At 37.8% G+C, this 21,001-nt stretch overlaps 1 protein-coding gene across 1 annotated transcript in view; it reads left to right on the top strand.

The window, feature by feature from the left end:
- LOC132110440 (cadherin-23-like) overlaps window positions 1-21,001 on the top strand; it is a 227,719-nt gene that overhangs the window by 149,727 nt on the left and 56,991 nt on the right. Inside the window, exons 17-24 of the mRNA XM_059517040.1 lie at window positions 9,432-9,504; window positions 10,594-10,710; window positions 11,003-11,115; window positions 11,331-11,438; window positions 14,795-14,984; window positions 16,069-16,214; window positions 19,525-19,744; window positions 19,825-19,977. Of these exons, the coding sequence (XP_059373023.1) occupies window positions 9,432-9,504; window positions 10,594-10,710; window positions 11,003-11,115; window positions 11,331-11,438; window positions 14,795-14,984; window positions 16,069-16,214; window positions 19,525-19,744; window positions 19,825-19,977 (1,120 nt within the window). The remainder of the gene's footprint in view (window positions 1-9,431; window positions 9,505-10,593; window positions 10,711-11,002; window positions 11,116-11,330; window positions 11,439-14,794; window positions 14,985-16,068; window positions 16,215-19,524; window positions 19,745-19,824; window positions 19,978-21,001) is intronic.

The following is a 21,001-nucleotide window of genomic DNA, read 5'->3' as shown; positions in this document are numbered from 1 at the left end:
CGCGAACCCGCTACCAACTCCCAGACTGACTCAAATGATTCGCGAACCCGCACCGAACTCTCGAACTGATTCAAATGATTCACGAACCCGCACCGAACTCCCAAACTGACTCAAATGATTCGCGAACCCGCTCCGAACTCTCAAACTGATACAAATGATCCGCGAAGCCGCTTCGAACTCCCAAATTGACTAAAATGATTCGCTATCCCCAAACTGACTCAAATGATTTGCGAACCCCAAACTGACTCAAATGATTTGCGAACCTGCTCCAAACTTCCAAACTGACTCAAATGATTCGCGAACCCGCTCCGAACTCCCGACCTGACTCAAATGATTTGCGAACCTGCTCCAAACTTCCAAACTGACTCAAATGATTCGCGAACCCGCTCCGAACTCCCGACCTGACTCAAATGATTCACGCTCCGAACTCCCAAGCTGACTCAAATGATTCGCAAACCCACTCCGAACTGACTCAAATGATTCGCGAACCCGCTTTAAACTCCCGAACTGATTCAAATGATTCGCAAACCCGCTCCGAACTCCCGAACTGATTCAAATGATTCGCGATCCCCAAACTGACTCAAATGATTCGTGAACCCGCTCCGAAATCCCGCCTGGCTAAAATGATTCGCTATCCCGCTCCGAACTCCCAAACTGACTCAAATGATTCGCGATCCCCAAACTGAGTCCAATGATCCGAGCTCCCGAACTGATTAAAAAGATACACGCTCCGAACTCCCGAACTGACTCAAATGATTCATGATCCCCAAACTGACTCAAATGATTCGCGCTCCGAAACCCCCCAACTGACTCAAGTGATTCATGTTTGAATTCCGAACTGAATAAAATGATTGGCGAACCCACTTTGAACTCCAGTACTGACTCAAATGATTCGCGAACCCGCGCCGAACTCCCGAACTGACTTAAATGATTCGCGAACCACAAACTGACTAAAATGATTCGCCAACCTGCTCCAAATTTCCAAACTGACTCAAATGATTCGCGAACCACAAACTGACTAAAATGATTCGCCAACCTGCTCCAAATTTCCAAACTGACTCAAATGATTCGCAAACCCGCTTTGAACTCCCAAACTGACTCAAATGAGTCGCGATATATATATATATTAGGGGTGTAACGGTACGCAAAAATCACGGTTCGGTACGTACCTTGGTTTTAAAGTCACAGTTCGGTTCATTTTCGGTACAGGTAAGGGAAAGAAATGCAAATATTAAACTGCAGGTTGTTCATTACTATAAACTTTTTTTAACAATTTGTTTACACTTTTTTAAAATACTTTTTAATAAAATATATATAAAATTAAAAAAAAGAATAGGAAATAAAATACTGCTGCAAAGTTCTCCACTAAATAAAATACTCTGTCTCAAACCAATATCATATAATAAAATATAATGAAAAATATAAATAAATAACTATGATTACAGTGTAGCATTACCAATCCCAGCTTGTAGGCCTGCTTATATTTAAAAATATATATATTTAACTTTTCCAAAGTGTATAGTGCAGCATCAACAGTTTCAGTTTTTAGACCTGCTCAGATTTCGTTATTGCGTTGGACCGATCAGAATTAAGAGCAAAGATCTGTTTAAATGCCGCCGGGAGCTGCGTTTGAATTACAAGAATTCACACTCGTGTGATGCCTTTTGAAAACCTTAGGCCGATGACACACTGGCATATTGCACCTGTCAAACATAGTCTATTTTGCCGTTAATACTGTTGACGGTGTCCTTTATCAGTAGGCTTTATTTTTATGCTCAACATGAAGTATAGATATTGTCGTCGTGAAGACAAGATCCTGGTCTGTCGGCGGTCTCCCTCTATGTCACTTACAAAAGGAGCAGCGCGCCAGCGCTGCGTCAGGCACGATTCTGGTGTGTAAAGACACAGAAAATGCAAAGCAGACGCAGTGGCGGATCTAGAAAATTTTGCATGGGGGGGCAAAGGTGGCAGGGGTACATGGAATCCCTATATATGAATTGCTTTAAAAAAAAACACAAAAACACTTTTAAACTACAGTAGTTATTGTTTAATCATGCCCTTACACACTACAACGTTTTTTTAATTCACAACACACACACCAGTTATGTTTAGACTACTTAATTCTATTGTATTTGTTATTTCCCCAGTTGTAACCTGGTTTCATTGCTGTGATATCTGAGAGGAATTGGATTTAATAGGACTGCTTAGGCTTAGCTAATCAAATGATCGATCTCCTAACTGGCACTGTATTGTGTGTTGTAACGTAACAGCCCAAACTAAAATTGGGTATTTTTATTTAAAGTAATTAATTAATTATTAAAGCGAATTAAGGGAATAAAGAAAAAGAAAGGCTTGTTGTATTAGTGAAATGTAACTTTTTGCAACTAATATTTTATTTTTAATTTACATAAATGAATCAAGGAAATTATAGCATATTTTCAATTCAAAAAGGCAAAATTTAATAAATAAAAAAGTTGAACTTTTCTATTGTAAAACAGTCAAATATTAAATTATCTACTTACATTTTACCAGGCATTTGTTAACTTATTTAATAATTTTGACATTGATGAGCTAGACCGCTGAACTTTTAGTCTTCATAACAACAAACAGAGCGTTGCGTAATGTAGTGCATCAGAGCAGCATCAATAATAATATCAAGTGAATCTCTTATCTGCATCTTAAGTTTATTGCCAATAATAATGACAGGTTTGCGAACGTGAACTCTGTGAACTCGCGCAAAACACATCTTCAGCACAGCGACTCATTTAAACGCCTCTGATTGGCCGATGTGATCAACAGACATGTCTGTGATTGGCTACAATGCTCAACGTTGCAAAAGCACGTCAAAAGTACCTTTAATGCAAAGGGAAAAATATAAATAAAAATGTAATATGCACTGTTCATGATTAGTTAATCGCGGCCGCTGTAATCTTATTTACATTTGTTTTTCTGATGAATTGTTTTGCTCTGTGAGAAAGACAAGTTAACAAAATATTCGGGGCTTTACCAAAAACTTTCGGGGCTTAAGCCCCATTAGCCCAGCCCTAGCGCTGCCCCTCAATATTTTATATTTTTTATTAAGCTGTTCTTGTCTTTACTAAAATCAAAATCAGGCTAATCAAAGAGAAGAGTGCTCTTACAAATCACGAGGGAGCGATTTGACCGCTGATTTTGCCTAACGTAATAGACTCGCTGTTTTTGCTGATGCTGAATCGTCTTTAGCATACAATACATTCATTACAAATGTAACTTTAAGTTAAACGTGTGTTTAAACTACACCTGGGGAAACTCACTTCACCTTCAGAGGATCTGTCCGGGGCAGTTCAGTCTCTGGTTGCAGGGCCACCGCACCGAAGCAGACTCGCTGTGTGTATGAGCCAGACTGAGCGAACGCCGCTCTGCACGTTTTGAATCAGGGACGTAACTAAGAATTTGAGGGGCAGGGGGGAAGGGCGAATAATACAGTTAAAATTAAAAATTTAATTGTTCACTTTTGGTAAATGTATTGGACATAGTGGTGGGTTGTTTTTGTAAGTACAGTTTTTGGATAATTAAAGTTAGGGGGGCATCTGGGGGGGCAAGGCTCTAGAGTGGGGGGCCACCTGCCCCCCCTTGCCCCCCTGTAGATCCGCCATGAGCAGACGTCACGCAACTGACACACAGCAGAAACGCCGCCAGTGTGTCACCGGCCTTAGAATCAGCTGCAGGGCGGGATTTGCGCTGAACTCGGAGACTTCCGCCGCTTAATATGTTCGTTTGGAAACACAAAAATGTACCTATGTTCCACGTACAAAATATTGCATTCGGTCATTCGGTACACATGTTAGTGATGGCAAAATCGAGGCCTCGTGAACCAATGAAACAGTTGAACCAAATGTGCCATATTGTTTCGAGGCTTCGAATCAATCCGACACCCGTCTCAACGGTGACACCTAGTGGTCACTTGCAGGTGTTGATCTGAAACAACCTTGACGAGCCATTAAAAAAATGTGTTGTTTTTTTATTATTATAATGTTCTAATATGTGAAGCTTGTAACCTATAGGCTCCTCACTGTGCATAATGTTATTTTGGTCATGAAAAAATGAATATTAATAAAAAATCAAGCCACAATGTCTCACTTTTTTAGAGATTTTTATTCAAAAATATTAATTTATCTGCTGTGGAAGGACTTAGCCTACTTCTTTTTTTACAGATAATTTCTCCAGCCTTTGAAAAAATCCTCTCACAAGGGACACTTGTTGCTGGCATACAAAGATATTTTTTTGCAAGGACATACAAATGAGGAAAGATTACTGCTCTCTCTTTCCAGTAAGTTAGTGGATCATGAGTTCTGGGCAAATACGCATCGTTGATGTATTTTTTCACTTCCACTGTGGCATCAGCTGTAGCATTGTGTATCATCTTGGTTTGATGGATGCGAGTATCAAAAAGTTCCCATAAACTGTCCTGTGTTTCTACTGGTGTTGATGTTGATGGTGATGGTGATGATGATGATGATGGGTGTGATGTTGACATTTCTGGGTCTGAATAAAAATGAAAACAGCAATTAGTAACAAATCCTAAACTGACGGCATATATGAAGGATATATTATATTACATGATTCAGATTACATAACATAACACAGACTGAAACTGCTCACCAGGATTTGTGTTTGAACGCATCAGTGAAGCACACTCCAGTGTGATATGTTTTATATATGTGATATGTGATATATTTTTCTGTGCAAGCTTGTGCTGCAACATCCTGTACAGTGGTATAAGCTTTGAAGCAGACACTCTCTTTTCCTCTGACATCTCTGTTGTTGCGAGTTTGAATGGTTGCAGTATTGACAATGATTGTTCAATAATGTCATAATCAATACTTGTCAGGGGAGCAGTATCATTGTTTAAGTTGGAAAGTGCAGCAGCCACTGGTTCACGTTGGTCATACAAGCGCTGTAGCATGTCAAATGTGCTGTTCCATCTCGTGTCAACCTCCTGTATCAGTTTCAGAGTTGGTCTTCCCATCAAGCTCTGCATCTCCACAAGCTTGTCCTTTGCTTTGCAGCTGGATCTGAACAACCCCACTATCTTTCTGGCCTTCCGGCGTAGTTCATTGATGACTGGGGTTCGATCTAGTGCCTTTTTCACAATCAAATTTAAAGTATGAGCAAAACATGGGACATGGCGAAGGTGGAGTAGCTGGGCACTTAGGATCATGTTAGATGCATTGTCAGTCACCATGCACTGAACTTTGGAGGTTATTCCCCACTCAGCCATTAGCAAGGCTTTAGCCTCCATGAGATGCTGGGCTGTGTGGGTTTGGTAAAACCTCCTTACACCCAGTACAACAGTTGCCATTTTTGCCTCTGGTGTTATGTAATAGCAAGTCACACCAAGATATCCATCCATATTAATGGAGGACCACATGTCAGCTGTAAGGCTAACAAATTCGGCCTTTTGTAGGTCCTCCATTGTCTTCTCCTTGGCTTTGTTGTACTTTTCGCTGACCATTATTTTAAACACCTTCCGGGATGGGAGGACATAGCTTGGATCAAGCTTGTTCACAAATGCCCTGAATCCCTCATCGTCCACGATGGTGAAGGGCTGCAGATCCTTCACCACCATGTTTATAAGAGCCTCATCCAATTCCCTCTGTCTGACTTTTAAAAGAGAAGACAAAACATACTTTCAGACAAATACATTGGAAAAATACAGCTTCAATTAGTGCACATCTATTAAAAGTATAGCCTACTGGTTCATTATTTGGAAACCTTCCAGTGTTTATAATCAGTGCTTTATATAACTTATAAACTTTATAAACAGTGTCCCAAAAGGTTGTAATTATATTTCAATTATAATTATATCCCAAACAATGCATACCTTGCTTAGATGGCCCAGCAGTGTCAGTAGCAGGCCTAGGTACAGGGGGAATGCCATCCTCTGCACCCTGCAAAATGGCAGGATGAGTGCTCCTCAAATGGCGCATCATGGATGATGTATTGTTGCAGTAGGCTAGCTGCCGATCACAATACACACATCTCACTTTATTTGAGGTTTCTAAATGGAAATGCTCCCACACCACAGATGTACGGCATCTCTTCTGGGGAGCTTCCATTTTATCTATCTATCCAAATCTATCTATCTATATATGAATCGATCTATGTATCTAGATATGTATCTATAATCTATGTTTCTATATCTGTATCTATCTATAATATATGTATTTATATATGTATCTATAATCTATCTATATATGTATCTATCTATAATATATGTATTTATATATGTATCTGTAATCTATCTATATATGTATCTATCTATTAATCTAGCTGTCTATATATATTTATATCTATGTATCTATCAGTGTTGGGGAGTAACTAGTTACATGTAATGGCGTTACGTAATTTAATTACAAAATAAATGTAACAGTAATCAGTTACAGTTACTAAGAAAAAATGAGTAATTAAATTACAGTTACTTATGAAAATTGTAACGATTACAAAGAGGATTACACTTGAATATTTACACACATCCACATACAGCTTATTTCTTTCCCAAATTGCACTAAGACATATGGCCCATAATCTCCGACACATTCGTAGAATCCAGTCATAAAAATGGAATTCAGCCAAACGCGGACGCAATATGCCACATTTTGGACGAATAAATCAGAAGTAGGTCAGTACACTTGAATCAAAACCCGATATGGACTGATGTCTGTGAATATTAAGCCGCAAAAAGACTGAATGTGAATCCTGCACGTTCTGCGTGTCTGTGGAAATCAGGCGCTGACTGGACATCCGGAGAACCGGGACTATTCCCGGTGGCCTGGCAGATGATTTGGACTTCTACTTTAATATTGTTATTGTATAATTGCAGGCGAATATACTAAAGCGATTATTTCCGAATCCGCGATTCGATAATTAAATCTCTAATAAATCATGAATGGTTAGTCGTGACTGGCAATGGTTGGGCTCGCGCGCTCTCCGCGCCTCCGCCGAACGGTTTGGATCAGACTCCGAGTAATCATCAATGCGAGAGAGAGAGACCGGAGTGAACTGTGTAAGCGCACAGCTGGAGCAGAGAAGCGACACTTCTGTTCAGGGTTTCAGGTGCAGGTCAGTTTCATCTGTAAATATGCTTATGTAGTTTTGTCTTTGTTTACTTAGTCAAGCAGCAGCAGCACATTGCTCACACTCACTCAAAATACTGTATAAACGACGTCATTATTATCTATTGTAATGTTACAGTAGTAAGTTAGCAGACAAATCATCATATTTTATCATAGGTTTAGGGGGAGCTAGTGGATACAAAAACACAACCCTTAGGAAAATTAATATAGCCTATGGTATGGCACTAACCGTGGTTTAATTATAAATACAATAAAATAAATACAAGTGGTAATTCATTTGCCAAAAAAACAATCTGCACTTACAAAACATGGTAAAAGTCAAATAAAAATCTTCAGTATTAAAGTCATGAGAGAGATGGGTGGATAATGGAAGTGAAGGTGCAGTTCAGGAGAGAACTCTTAATTACGTTGCAAGTCCCCCAACCTAAGGATTCAAATCTTTTTCATGTCGGGTCCAAAAAAAAAATAGGGTTGTCCATGTTTCAGAATGGGTTGTGGGTGTATGAGTGTGAGATTTCCCAGCCTATTTTTTTTCCAGTCCGCCCCTCATGGAAATTAATCTCTAGAACAGTCACTTCATGAGCATTTTTTTACTTATTTTGAGAAACTATCATCATATCATATACAAAGAGACAGCAGTGTTTCAAAAAGACACCAATGTTTCAGGAGTTTAGTTCACAAAATAGGACACATGCTTATTAGATAACCGTATTTGAGTTCAGTTGATGTATATGCTTTTATTTTTTTATTAACTATTTTTCCCCAAACCATTGTTAGATGCAGTTAGATGCCTGTAGTTATGCAAAGATTTGGTTTCAAAAACAGTATCTATAAACTGTTTCTTTTGATTTTAAATCTGCTTTGAACTTCAGATCAATCTCTAAGTAAAAGGCAGTACTAAAGTCTGATTGTGTGGTGGATGTGTTCAAATGTGATCATCTTAATTCAAGTGATGAAGGATTGTGAAAGTCTGACAGTATTGAGCACTACTGTAAGGTTAAACCTGCATGGTGTAAAATGGTTGAAGATGATTAACAGTTGCAAATTAACATTCATTAGAAATTTATAAAAGTAATCAAAATGTACTCAAAAGTAATTAGTTACATTACTTTATTAAAGTAATTAAAAAAGTTACACTACTATTACATTTTAAATAGGGTAACTTGTAATCTGTAACCTATTACATTTCAAAAGTAACCTTCCCAACACTGGTATCTATTAATGTGTCACTATATGTATAGCTACTCTGTCTGTCTCTAGCCTCTCAGTCAATGTGTTGTGTAAATTTAAATGTAAGTCTAAATTGCCTATAACTAATCAAATCGCACTATGTCACTATATCACCAAAAATCCGCTATCTCAAAGTCAAACTCCTCTCACAAAAACCCACGAGGTCAAAATGCGTTTATTTCACTTTTATACAGATGTGCGATTGTGTGGTCTGTTCCCGACCGTTCCAATCAAACGCTGATTCGGCGGACCACACCTGATGAAACAATTAGTGAAACACTTCGAGGCTTCGTTTGGTCATAGTCACGTGACATGGGTGTTTCGAATCACGCTTCGGATCAGTGTTTCGACACATCTGCGCTTCGGGATCTCGCAAAGCTTCGGAACGACTGTTTCGCTTCAGCCATCCTTAACACATGTGCACCGTGCCGAAAGCCCTGTACCGAAACGGTCCGGTACGAATACACGTACCATTACACCCCTAATATATATATATATATATATATATATATATATATATATATATATATATATATATATATATATATATATATATATATATATATATATATATATATATATATATATATATATTCCTTCAACTTCGAATCTGGTGAAAACAAAGATTACCCTCACACACAAACAAACAAACACAGTTTGGAGTGATATTTGTGTGATATGTGTGTTAATGCTGAATTCATTGGTTTTCTCTGAGGTGCATTCACTAGAATGGTTAATCCATGGATAATTTCTCTCTGACAATTCTCTGCTCTTTTATTATGATTCCGATGAGGCAACATTTCATCTGAAAAACAGCAGGGTTTTGATGCATCCACGTCTGTGTGTGTATGTGTTATTACTAAATGTTGAGCTGAAATGAAGTGGTAAAACAGTGTATGCATCTGATATTGAATCATTTCCCATCGCCACAGACTGTGAGTTTCCAATAAACCCCCAAAGCACTCCATCAATACATTTAATTATAACCAAAAGCTGTTTTTTTCCCCTGCGTAAAATTAATGAGTTCATATTTTAAGACTTTTAAGATGCCTAAAACACAGATTTCTTCCCTCCTTCACTCTGCAGGACGAGAATGACAACCCACCCGAGTTCAGCCTCCCGTCTTACATCGTCAACATACCTGAGAATATCATTGCAGGTACATTTACAATTCTATTGCCAAAAAAATGGAAGAATACATCAACATGTAGCACATGTACAGTGCTCAAAACCTCATGACAACATAACTAGATTCCTGTCAGTGATGATTTACAACGCTCAGCCAGCTGTGCACTAGTTTTATTCCACACTAATATAGTGTTTTGTGTGAATAAGTGCTGTTTTCCCAGAGTTAGGACAAAGGCTTTTGGTAGTTTTGTTTCAGTTCTGACCATCTAAGACCAGAACCAATGAGTTCAAACACTCCCCAGAGAATCTGGTCAGAGGTTCATTCTAAACCTCTTAATAAAACCTGAACTGCTTAATACACAGGCCTCAAATTTAATTTAAAATTTTCATTTGATACAATCTGCCACTATTTGCCAGTGTGTTGTCATTTGTAATGTTTTGTTTTTGTGGTCATCGTATGTTTTTTTGGGTTTTTATTTTTTTATTTTTTAACTCTCACTATTTATCAATGATGATTATGTGAGTAATACTGCTCATTGTAGTATTTGTTGCATTTATTTAACCATCTATCGAGTGCAAGTATAATTTAAATTAATTAACAATGTTGATTTGCATTCACACCAGACAACTAGTGTTTTCTTCAGAAAATGCTAATTTAGTCTGTTATGATACAGTTTTTTTTCCATCATTGTGGACACTCTACAAAACTCCTTAAAGATAATTTTTTTCTGTCTTGTTTTTTTTTTATCATTGTGTTTTAATTGAGCAAGAACATTTTGTGTGGAGGAAAAATACATGATTCTCATGCATTTATTCACTCAATGCTTTTATTCCACACAATAGACTCACCTCCAATCATCAAAGTGGAAATTACATTTGCTCTGCCCAGCATCTGTTGTGCTCTTCTGTGTGTATCACTGGTACTGAACACACTCTGATAATCCTGAAATCCATAACCCTGTCTCCATCTATGCACAGCGCTGCACACTCACCACTTCCTGTTTGAAGACCATCCCTGTCTGTCACCTCATCTGTTTTTTCCTCTTCGTACAGTGTCTGTCTCACACATTTATTATCTGATGGTTTAACTTTTTCTTTTCTCTCTCTCTCTCTCTGTCAGGAGCGACAGTGTTGTTTGTGAACGCTACAGACCTGGACGCGTCTCGGGAGTTTGGTCAGGTCTCTCTCATCTATTCCCTGCAGGGCAGCTCTCAGTTCAGACTCAACACTCGCTCAGGTGGACAACAGCACACACACTCACACCTGCCCTTTAACCCTTGTGCTCTTTTAGGGGTCTCACAGACCATAAATGTCCTTTTAAATAACAGTTTACAGATAAGAGTTAACAACTGAATGTTTTTTTATGTGTGGACCACTCAATCAAAATTGCAACTTGAAATAGATCGAAACAACAATATAATATGTACACTATTATCACATGAGTTTCAGTTGAAACTGTCTTCAGTCTCATCCAGCTGCCTGGAAGAGTGTGTCTGAGCTGAATATGACCGTATGTGTACTGTATGTAGGAGAGATCACCACCACAGCTCTTCTGGATCGAGAGATGAAGTCTGAGTATATTCTGATCGTAAGAGCCGTTGATGGAGGCGTGGGACCACAGCAGAAAACCGGCATCGCTACGGTAACGGCTGACTCTTTGATCCATCTCAGACAAATGACATCAACTATGAGAGCCACTTCATATTACTAGACAGAAGAATTGTTTATTGTGACTATTAGCATTAAATGATTTAATTATTTATTGAAATGGGCTGTCTATTATGGTTATCTACTGTTCACCATATTTTAAAGCAAAGTCACCCCAAGCAATGCATTATTATGTTGCATGCACTGCAGGTGAACATCACTATTCTGGACATAAATGATAACGTCCCCATGTGGCGAGATGAGCCGTATCAAGCGAATGTTGTGGAGATGAGTCCCATCGATACTGACGTCATTACTGTGAGTGCACTGATCTGACTTTTAACCTCTGAACTGACCTTTTTATCTCAGACCTGACCTTTGACCTGTACATGAAGGTTGCTAATGATACATTCATTTTTCAGTTCTTCTCAGCCCTCAACTTGTACACAAATATATTAAAAACGGATTTGTTTTTTTTAATGTGATAAATAATGCTAAATTTCCCTCTCTGGTGCAGCTCTCAGATCTCACTCTCCCTTCAGTGTTTGGGGGAAGGCATCATCATTCAATCATAGCTTAATTATCAGTCTGTTCACACAAAAATGTATCATGGCTTTTATTCTTATTCTTTAATGGTGCATAGTTCCCCTTTTAGAAGTCTGGTTAGACACCAAAAAGACAAAAATCCCATCATATAAGAAGCGGATCGAATTCTGTAGATGAAATGATAAGATACAGAAACAGTGTCTGTTTTGAAGCAGATGTTTGATCGTAATGTCAGCAGGTAAACAGTTAGTACTATCGATTTTGTGAGTGTTAATGTCTTATAGTTTCTCTTTGAGTCAAATCCCCACCTTACCCAGAGGAACAAGTTTCCATCTCCTCTCCGTCTGGAGGAAACCCCCTGTTCCTGCCTTTGATCGGCTTCAGTTTTACAGTTGAATTCAAAGTGGGCCCTCACCTCGGTGTCCTTTTTACAGAGATTTCTATACACTCATATTATTCTACTGCTTGAAGTATGTGACAAATCCCATCTTGAGGGGTTTTCCCTCCTTTGGTGAATGAATAAATTATTTCCTACGCAGTCACACCATCTCTACTTTGAGTCTCATTTGGCCAGGGACCAGTTAGAACAGGCTAAGAGTTTCCAAAATCTTAAAATATGAAAATATTATGGACTATTTTTGATGCATTTGCATGAGTCAGGGTTCACAGGGTTATCAGTCTACCAGAAAAAAGGCATCATGTTTACCAGGTTCCCATGAAGTCTGCTACATTTAAAGGTGAAGTGTATGATTTACACAGCACCAGCGGCATTAAACAGAATTGCAGTTATTACTTTTTTGATGATGAAATCATTAATTAATCTCATAAATTCATGCAGTTTGTTGATTCATTTACTTCACCTTTAAGGAAGAGCTAGCCTATTGGACTGAAAGATTACAACTTTGTTGCTCACTTTGTTGCCATTACTGTAGTATCATTGATTTCAGATTTACCTGCCACTTAATGTCACTCAGTCACAATAAGCTAGACTTTTGGCTTTTGGCATATACAGTAGGCATTGCTTCGGCTTCTGCATGGTGAGTTTTAAGACATTAAGGCATTATTATCTGTAAAGCTGCTTTGAAATAGTATAGATCATAAAAAGCGCTATACAAATAAAACTCACTTGACTTGAAAAGATGGTCAAGATCACCGTTTACTCTGGCCAAGAACAGCCCACTTAGACAAGAGAGACCATCTGACCTGCTTTGAATGTGGTCAATTTTACCACGGTAATAGCCTAGAAATATTATTAAAAGCAGAAAATGTTTATGGATTTTGCAAGTAGAATTTCTATCCATCCAGAATTGAAAAGTGTTAATTACTCCATGCATAGAACATACAGTTCTGCTTGTGAATGTTCAGTTTGCATGTGCCTCAAACACAACTCTTAATATATATGTATTTTTAAAGATTTATTGCCACTAACTTTAATTTCATTATGTGCTAAACATTCATCAACTATGTAATAATAACTTTGTATCCGAGTGGACTGGTGCATGTCTTGTTGTATATAAGTTGGTGGTTTCAGCCAGATCTTGCCATTTTTGCATGCAGTATATCAGATAATCTAAACTGTTGAGTTTGAGACGTGGGTTTAGTGTGTGTTCAAGTTAAATGTGGTCAGGTCTCTAGAAACCCTGGACCTCAGCCCTCTGTTCATAAGTGTTTAGGTGTTTTATTCTTTGGCTAAATATGCCCCTGATTGTCCGTTAATTAACAAGCCAGTCCTGAACTTCATTAGGAGGTTCCGATGGCTAATTAAAATTTAGCCCAGAGTCAAGTGCATACTTGAATACCCTGCTGGAAGAACAGAACAAAGGTAGAAATGGGTGGATAATTTAAATCACAAAACAGTGGATGTAAAATGCAAATGTCCTAAAACACGTTTGACTTCCACACTCCGGTAGGGGTTTTGAGTCCATCAATCCATTTATAGGGTCAACACAGTGGTATAATGTGGTCTAATCAACCCTTTAAATTAATAATTCACCAAATTTCTTGATCATTTACTCTTTATCATGTCAATCATTTTATCTGATGTTTAACAGAATTCCCAAGAAATTCTTATACTACTACTGTTCAAAATTTTGGGATCAGTAAGATGTTTGAAAGAAAATCAATTAAGCTTAATTGCAGTAATATTGTGAAATATTTTTAAGATGAAACATTTTTTATGTGAGTATATTTAAAATATATATATATAATTTATTCCTGTAAAAAAAAAAAAAATTAGCAGCCTTTACGCATCTTCTGTGTCACATGACCCTTCAGAAATAATTTTTTGACTAATAGAAAGTTCAAAATAACTGCATTTATTTGAAACCAGAATTTTTTTTTTTTTTTATCAATTTAATGCAGCCCTCCTGAATAAAAAAGTATGTTTTTCTTTTACAAGTGTCTTTCTTTGACCTCTGATTTTTTAATGGTAGTGTATACGACATAAGAGACACACATCTTTTATGTGACTTCAGAAGACTTTAAATACAAGTTATATGGAATACTATGATGCTTTTTATAATTAATGAAGCTTGAACGCCCCTTGTCATCGGATATTTCCCTAAAAAAACAAATGCATCGCCTTGTTGCAGTGTTTTAAAAATGCTGCATTGTTTCTAACATTTTTTTTTCAGAGGAATTGACCTTCAAATGGCTGCACATAAGCTGGACAGGAGAACATATTTTAACATTGCAACATCACACATATAATCTTTAAAATTGTCTATAAACATGAGTAAATGCATGCATGAAATGCCCCCCTCAGGGTTCAAATCAATTAGATAAACTTTACATTAACACTACCCATGCTCTACATCATCTGTTTAAACTCCTTCTAATCAATGGAGAACACAGTTGTCTGGTCCTGCCTGTTTTAATAATTAAAGACCTACAGATCCTTTGTTCTCTAATGACCAATTAAGTGATTTTCAGTGCTTCTCCACCAGCACTGTGAATAATGATTGGCTCTTTAAAAAAAAAAAACAGCCTGGGTTTTAGACAGTTATGCCCAGGGCATAGATCTCCCATCTTGCTGTTCTGTTGGAAGAGGTTTGGTGTAATTTAATTTCTGCGCTTCAGGACTCTGTTTTGTGCCTTACGGCTCATTTTTCTTCTCTGTCTCTGCGCAGGTATTAGCGGTGGACCCTGATTATGGTGATAATGGGATGGTGGTCTACTCTATAAATCCAGAGAACCCCTTCTACACCATCAACCGCAACACCGGGAAGATCCGCACCAGTGGGGCGGTGCTGGACAGAGAGAGTCAAAACGTCCGCTTCGCACCGCTTATGAGGACCATCATTGTCTCTGCTACCGACCGTAAGCAACTCTTACCTGTCCCATAATGCCTCTTTCTCTATCTCTCTCTCTCTCTGAGGTCACAATAAAAACATTTTTTTACAGTCGCAACTTTCAGTTTCTTTCTGTAGTCTGTGTTCAGAATATCATGCTGGCATAATGGTCTTACCAGTTGCAGTATGCAAACTTTCTGTATTACATTCACTACCATGCAACAGCTTAAGGGTCAGTTAGACCTTTTTTAAATAAAATTCATATTTTTATTCAGTGAGGTGTTATATTGAATTAAATGTGCTACATTTATCAAAAGTGACAGTATATACATTTATAATATAACAGAGATTAAATTTGTAAATTATTGCTGTTTTTTTAAAACTTTCTATTCATCAAAGAATCCTGTTTTCAACATTGATAAGAATAAGATGTTGTTTCAGTATATTAGAATGATTTCTGAAGGGTCATGTGACACTGAACACTTAAGTAATTATCCAAAACAGCTATTTTAAAATTGTATGTTTTTTCTTCTTTTTTTTCTGACTGCAAACTTTTAAACATCTGCCAAATGTATTATATATTGTATATGTACAATGCTGTATGCAGTGTGGTTGGCTTGACTTTTCACAAATATTTAATTGACCAGAATTAATAGTAATAATCTCTTTTTGTCATGTTTTTCTTTAAATATATATATATATATATATATATATATATATATATATATATATATATATATATATATATATATATATATATATACAATTATTTTTTATGTTTTTTCAACAATTAATATATTCCTAGATATCCAGATACTGAAACGCATATCCCAATATTATATTTCAAAGTATGTTTTGTGTAAACTGTTTCTCATAGAGTTATACTTTATATTACACTTACTCGTGGCTAATACTCCATTCCAAACACATCCTTTGTTTTGTCTGCCTTACCAAAATGTGTGCTTCTTTCTCAATTAGTCTGTTTTGAGCATTAGTCTGAGTTGTGTATGGCAAAATACTTTCAATCCCCTCAGTGGATCTAATTACTAGAGAAAACTCATGTTGTGCAGTAAAGTATAGAAGTATTGTCTCTGTTGTGCTGCCCTCCTCAGTTGGGACGCCTCCACTGCACTCTTCAGCCAGCACTACAGTGTATGTGAACCTCCTGGACCTCAACGATAATGATCCTGCCTTTATCAACCTCCCATTTGTCGCTGAAGTACCAGAGGGGCTTCCCATTGGATCATCTGTGTTCAGGGTTAGCATTTGATTGGTTGAATCTGTACAAGGACCAGGAGTGCACTGATCAAATATTCAACAAGTAAAGAATGTCTTTTCATGCAAGGGGAACTGCGATAAAATTTTATATTAAAATGTGCTTTTGGAATAAACCAAGCAAAACTGCAATTGAACTTGACAGCCATAGATCTCAAGGCATTTTAACTTCATGGAAAAGAGTGGATTTGACATTTTTGTCAATAACTTGCTTTACATTTAGTCATTTAGCAGACGCTTTTATCCAAAGCGACTTACAAATGAGGACAATGAAAGCAATCAAAAAACAACAAAAGAGCAATGATATATAAGTGCTATAACAAGTCTCAGTTAGCTTAAACGCGGTACACATAGCAAGTGCTTTTAAATAATATAATAAATAAAAAGAAAACAGAATCGAAAAAAATAGAGCAAGTTAGAGATCTTTTTATATATATAATTGTATAATAAATGAAAGGAAATAGAATACAAAAAGATTAGAAACCTAGTTAGAATTTAGTTTTTAGAATTTAGTAGTTATTTATTTTATTTTATTTTTTAGAATATAGGTTTAGAATACTGAGTGCTAAAGTTAGAGGGTCAAATAAAGATGGAAGAGACTGGTTTTAAGCCGATTCTTGAAGGTGGCTAAGGACTCAGCTGCTCGGATTGAGTTGGGGAGGTCATTCCACCAGGAGGGAACATTAAAATTTAAAAGTCCATAAAAGTGACTTTGTGCTTCTTTGGGATGGCACAATCAAGCGACGTTCACTTGCAGAACGCAAGCTTCTAGAGGGCACATAAGTCTGAAGTAAGGAATTTAGGTAAATGGGTGCAGAGCCAGTGGTGGTTTTGTAGGCAAACATCAATGCCTTGAATTTTATGCAAACAGCTATTGGTAGCCAGTGCAAATTGATAAACAGAGATGTGATGTGTATTCTTTTTGGCTCATTAAAAATTAATCTTGCTGCCGCATTCTGGATTAATTGTAAAGGTTTGATAGAACTGGCTGGAAGACCTGCCAATAGAGCACTGCAATAGTTCAGCCTGGACAGAACAAGAGCTCGAAACAAGGAGTTGTGCAGCATGTTCTGAAAGAAAGGGCCTGATCTTCTTGATGTTGAATAAAGCAAATCTGAAGGACCGGACAGTTTTAGCAATGTGGTCTGAGAAAGTTAGCTGATCGATCATAACTCCAAGGTTTCTGGCTGTTTTTGAAGGAGTTATGGTTGATGTGCCTAACTTAATAGTGAAATTGTGATGAAACGATGGGTTTGCTGGAACCACAAGCAGTTCTGTCTTGGCAAGGTTGAGTTGAAGGTGATGGTCCTTCATCCAGCAAGAAATGTCTGTTAGACAAGCTGAGATGTGAGTAGCTACCGTCGGATTATCAGGATGGAATGAGATGTAGAGTTGAGTGTCATCAGCATAGCAGTGGTATGAAAAGCCATGTTTCTGAACAACAGAACCTAATGATGCCATGTAGACAGAGAAGAGAAGTGGTCCAACAACTGAGCCCTGAGGCACCCCAGAAGTTAGATGCTGTGACTTGGACACCTCACCTCTCCAAGATACTTTGAAGGACCTATCTGATAGGTAAGACTCAAACCATTGAAGTGTGGTTCCTGAGATGGCCTTTGCCAGTAGGGTTGATAGGAGGATCTGGTGGTTAACCGTGTCAAAAGCAGCGGACAGATCAAGCAGGATAAGTACTGAAGATTTGGATTTCGCTCTTGCCAGTCTTAGGGCTTCAACAACTGAGTCTCAGGTGAATCTCCACTTCTGAAGCCAAATTGGTTTCTGTCAGGGAGGTTGTTCTGTGTGAGAAATGCAGAGACTTGGTTGAACACAGCTCGTTCAAGTTTTTTTGAAATGAAAGGAAGAAGGGAAACTGGTCTGTAGTTCTCTAAAAGATATGGGTTGAGGGTGGGTTTCTTAAGTAGTGGAGTTATACGTGCCTGTCTAAATGATGAGGGAAAAACACCAGTGTGAAGAGATATGTTAATGATGTGAGTGAGTGCAGGTACAACTGCAGGAGAAATGGCTTGAAGGAGATTAGATGGACTAGGATCAAGCGGAAAAGTAGTAGGATGATTAGAAAGGATGAGTTTGGAGACTTCTGCCTCAGAGAGTGAAGAGAAGGATGTGAATGAGTGTATGTTTGCTGGTGATATGAGCTTGATGGATTGTGGTGTGGAAAATTGTGCACTGATGGTTTTAATTTTATTGATGAAAAATGTGGCAAAGTTGTCAGCTATTAGAGATGAAACAGGAGGGGGAGGAGGAGGACAAAGGAGTGAGGAAAATGTTTTAAAAAGCATGCGAGAGTTAGACGAATTGTTAATTTTGTTATGGTAGTATGTCATTTTAGCAGTGGAGACATTAGCAGAGAAGGAAGTGAGGAGTGACTGATACACATTAAGGTCAGTATTATTTCTGGATTTGCGCCACACCCTTTCAGCAGCTCTAAGCTTAGAACGGTGTTCGCGTAGAACATCAGATAACCAAGGGGCGGAAGGGGTGTTACGGGCTGGCATGGAAGATAAGGGGCAAACAGTGTCTAAACAAGATGTAAGAGTGGAGCAGAAAGTATCAGTAGTACTGTTAGCATCAATAGATGCTAACAGTTTAGGGGAAGGAAGTGAAGATGAAACCATTGCAGATAGAGTGAGAGTGAGCGTAGGTTAGGTTGATTTGTGGGGAAAAGTCATCCTTTCAGCCTTACATAGAATGATCATAAATATATTATTTTTAATATAAATCTTTGCTTACACCTAGTTACATTACAGTTTAAAAGTTTGGGTCAGTAATTTTTTTTTTTTTTAAGAAATTAGTGCTTTTATTCAGAAATGACTTACTCAATTATTCAAAAGTAGCATTTATAATGTTACAAAAATGTATATTTTGAATAAATTCTGAACTCTGCAAAAATCATGCACAAGATTATCCATTAGCATTTATTTTATCAGCATATTAGAATGATTTCTGAATGATCATGTGACACTGAAGACTGGGGTAATGATGCTAAAAATTCAGTTTTGCACTACAGGAATCAATTCGATTTTAAAATATATTAAAATAGTAAACAATTATTTTAAATCACAATATTGCTGTTTTTGCCATATTTTTGACGAAATAAATGAAACCTCGATGAACATAAGAGACTTCTTTCAGTAACAACCAAAATATCTTTGGAAAAAAGTAAAAGCTTTGAACACTTTTTGTATGCAAAATTAACTTTTGGGGTTATCTTAGATTTAATGCCAACTTTTGGTGAAGTTCTTGTAATAAAACTGTCTAGTTTCCTCCTTCAGGTGCAGGTGCAGGACCCTGATGAAGGTGACAATGGTGCGGTAACCATGGCGCTTCAGATGGGGATGCCACGTCTGGACTTCAGGCTCAACACCACCACAGGAGTCCTGGTTTCCACCGCAGTGCTGGACCGTGAGCTGATTGGCCAGTATTATCTGAGGATTATTGCGTATGATGCAGGCCAGTTCCCTCGAACTTCCACGAGTACTCTCACTATCACAGGTACATCACAGGATCAATGCCCCGCTGTGTTTAGATGCAAATAATAAATCATCTTGATATCTGTCCCTCTTTCTGTGCAGTTTTGGACATGAATGATGAGACGCCAACCTTCTTCCCCAGCATTTATAACGTATCGTTGGATGAAAACGTGCCCCGTGACTATGTGGTGGTCAGACTGAACTGCATGGATAATGACACGGGTCTAAACGCAGAGCTCAGCTATTTTATCACAGGTCAGAGTGCAGAAGGTCACAGATCAAAGGGTGCGAGTGAGTTTGTGCTGATGGAGCAATTCTATGGGATTTTGGTTGGGACTGCTGTGACCCACAGTGACCCGCTTTCAACAGATGTGAAGCTAAGGCTTTGTTCTAATATCCAGTGAGCAGCCTACATACAGTGGACAGCATTTTAAAGAGAATTGCGATGCATTGTGACGAGCTCAATGGGAAAAAGATGCTTTTAAGTGACAGATGAAGCACATTCGGAAGCCAAAATTAAATTGCTTAAAAATTCTGTTTTACCAAATATTTGTGTGTGCTATGTATGTCATGCTTATTAGAAGAGCACTATAAAATATTTAATATTAGTTAAAAACTCACTCATTTACTAAATATTTGTGTGCTATATATTATGAGCTTATTAGAAAAGTTTTACATCATCTTCACGAAAAGCGTACTTTAGTGTTGTCAAAAGACCCAGTACTTCGGTACCAAGTCGGTACTAAAAAAATGAAAATGTGACGGTACCAGGTTTCTGTAAGTACCGGTGGTACCGAGGACCCGTTCAAACCCGGTTCTGGATGCATACAGCGCTATGATTTCCGCGAAGCAGAAAACGCAGACGGAATCTCAAAATCCAGTCATGAAAATGAAACTTACATTTTAATATGGACAGTCACGGAATTGGTCAAAGTTAGCATAAATTAATCAAATCAAATCTCAATATGGACCAGTATCTGTAAATGTTAAGCCGCAAAAGTTGGTTGAAATCTGCATCCTGCATGTTCTGCGTGCATGTCTCTGTGTGAATGAATGAATGGTTTGTTTACTACATACTGAATAATACAGAACTGTTCTGAGTCACTAAGCATTTTACCGTTTCATTTGAGTAAAACCAGTGTCAATTTAAAGGTATTCACGGAAAACCGTCAAAACAGCCTCTACATTGCGAGTAAATCACTCGCATATGTGGATAAATTCAAATCCCGAATGCAGACAACGTGATTAATATTCATGAACCAGCAGCTCATCAATCCAT

The sequence above is a fragment of the Carassius carassius genome, chromosome 30 (assembly GCF_963082965.1).
Source record: "Carassius carassius chromosome 30, fCarCar2.1, whole genome shotgun sequence".
Lineage (NCBI taxonomy): Eukaryota > Metazoa > Chordata > Actinopteri > Cypriniformes > Cyprinidae > Carassius > Carassius carassius.
The sequence above is the reverse complement of the archived record's forward strand: the minus strand, read 5'-3'. Positions and strand labels throughout refer to the sequence as shown.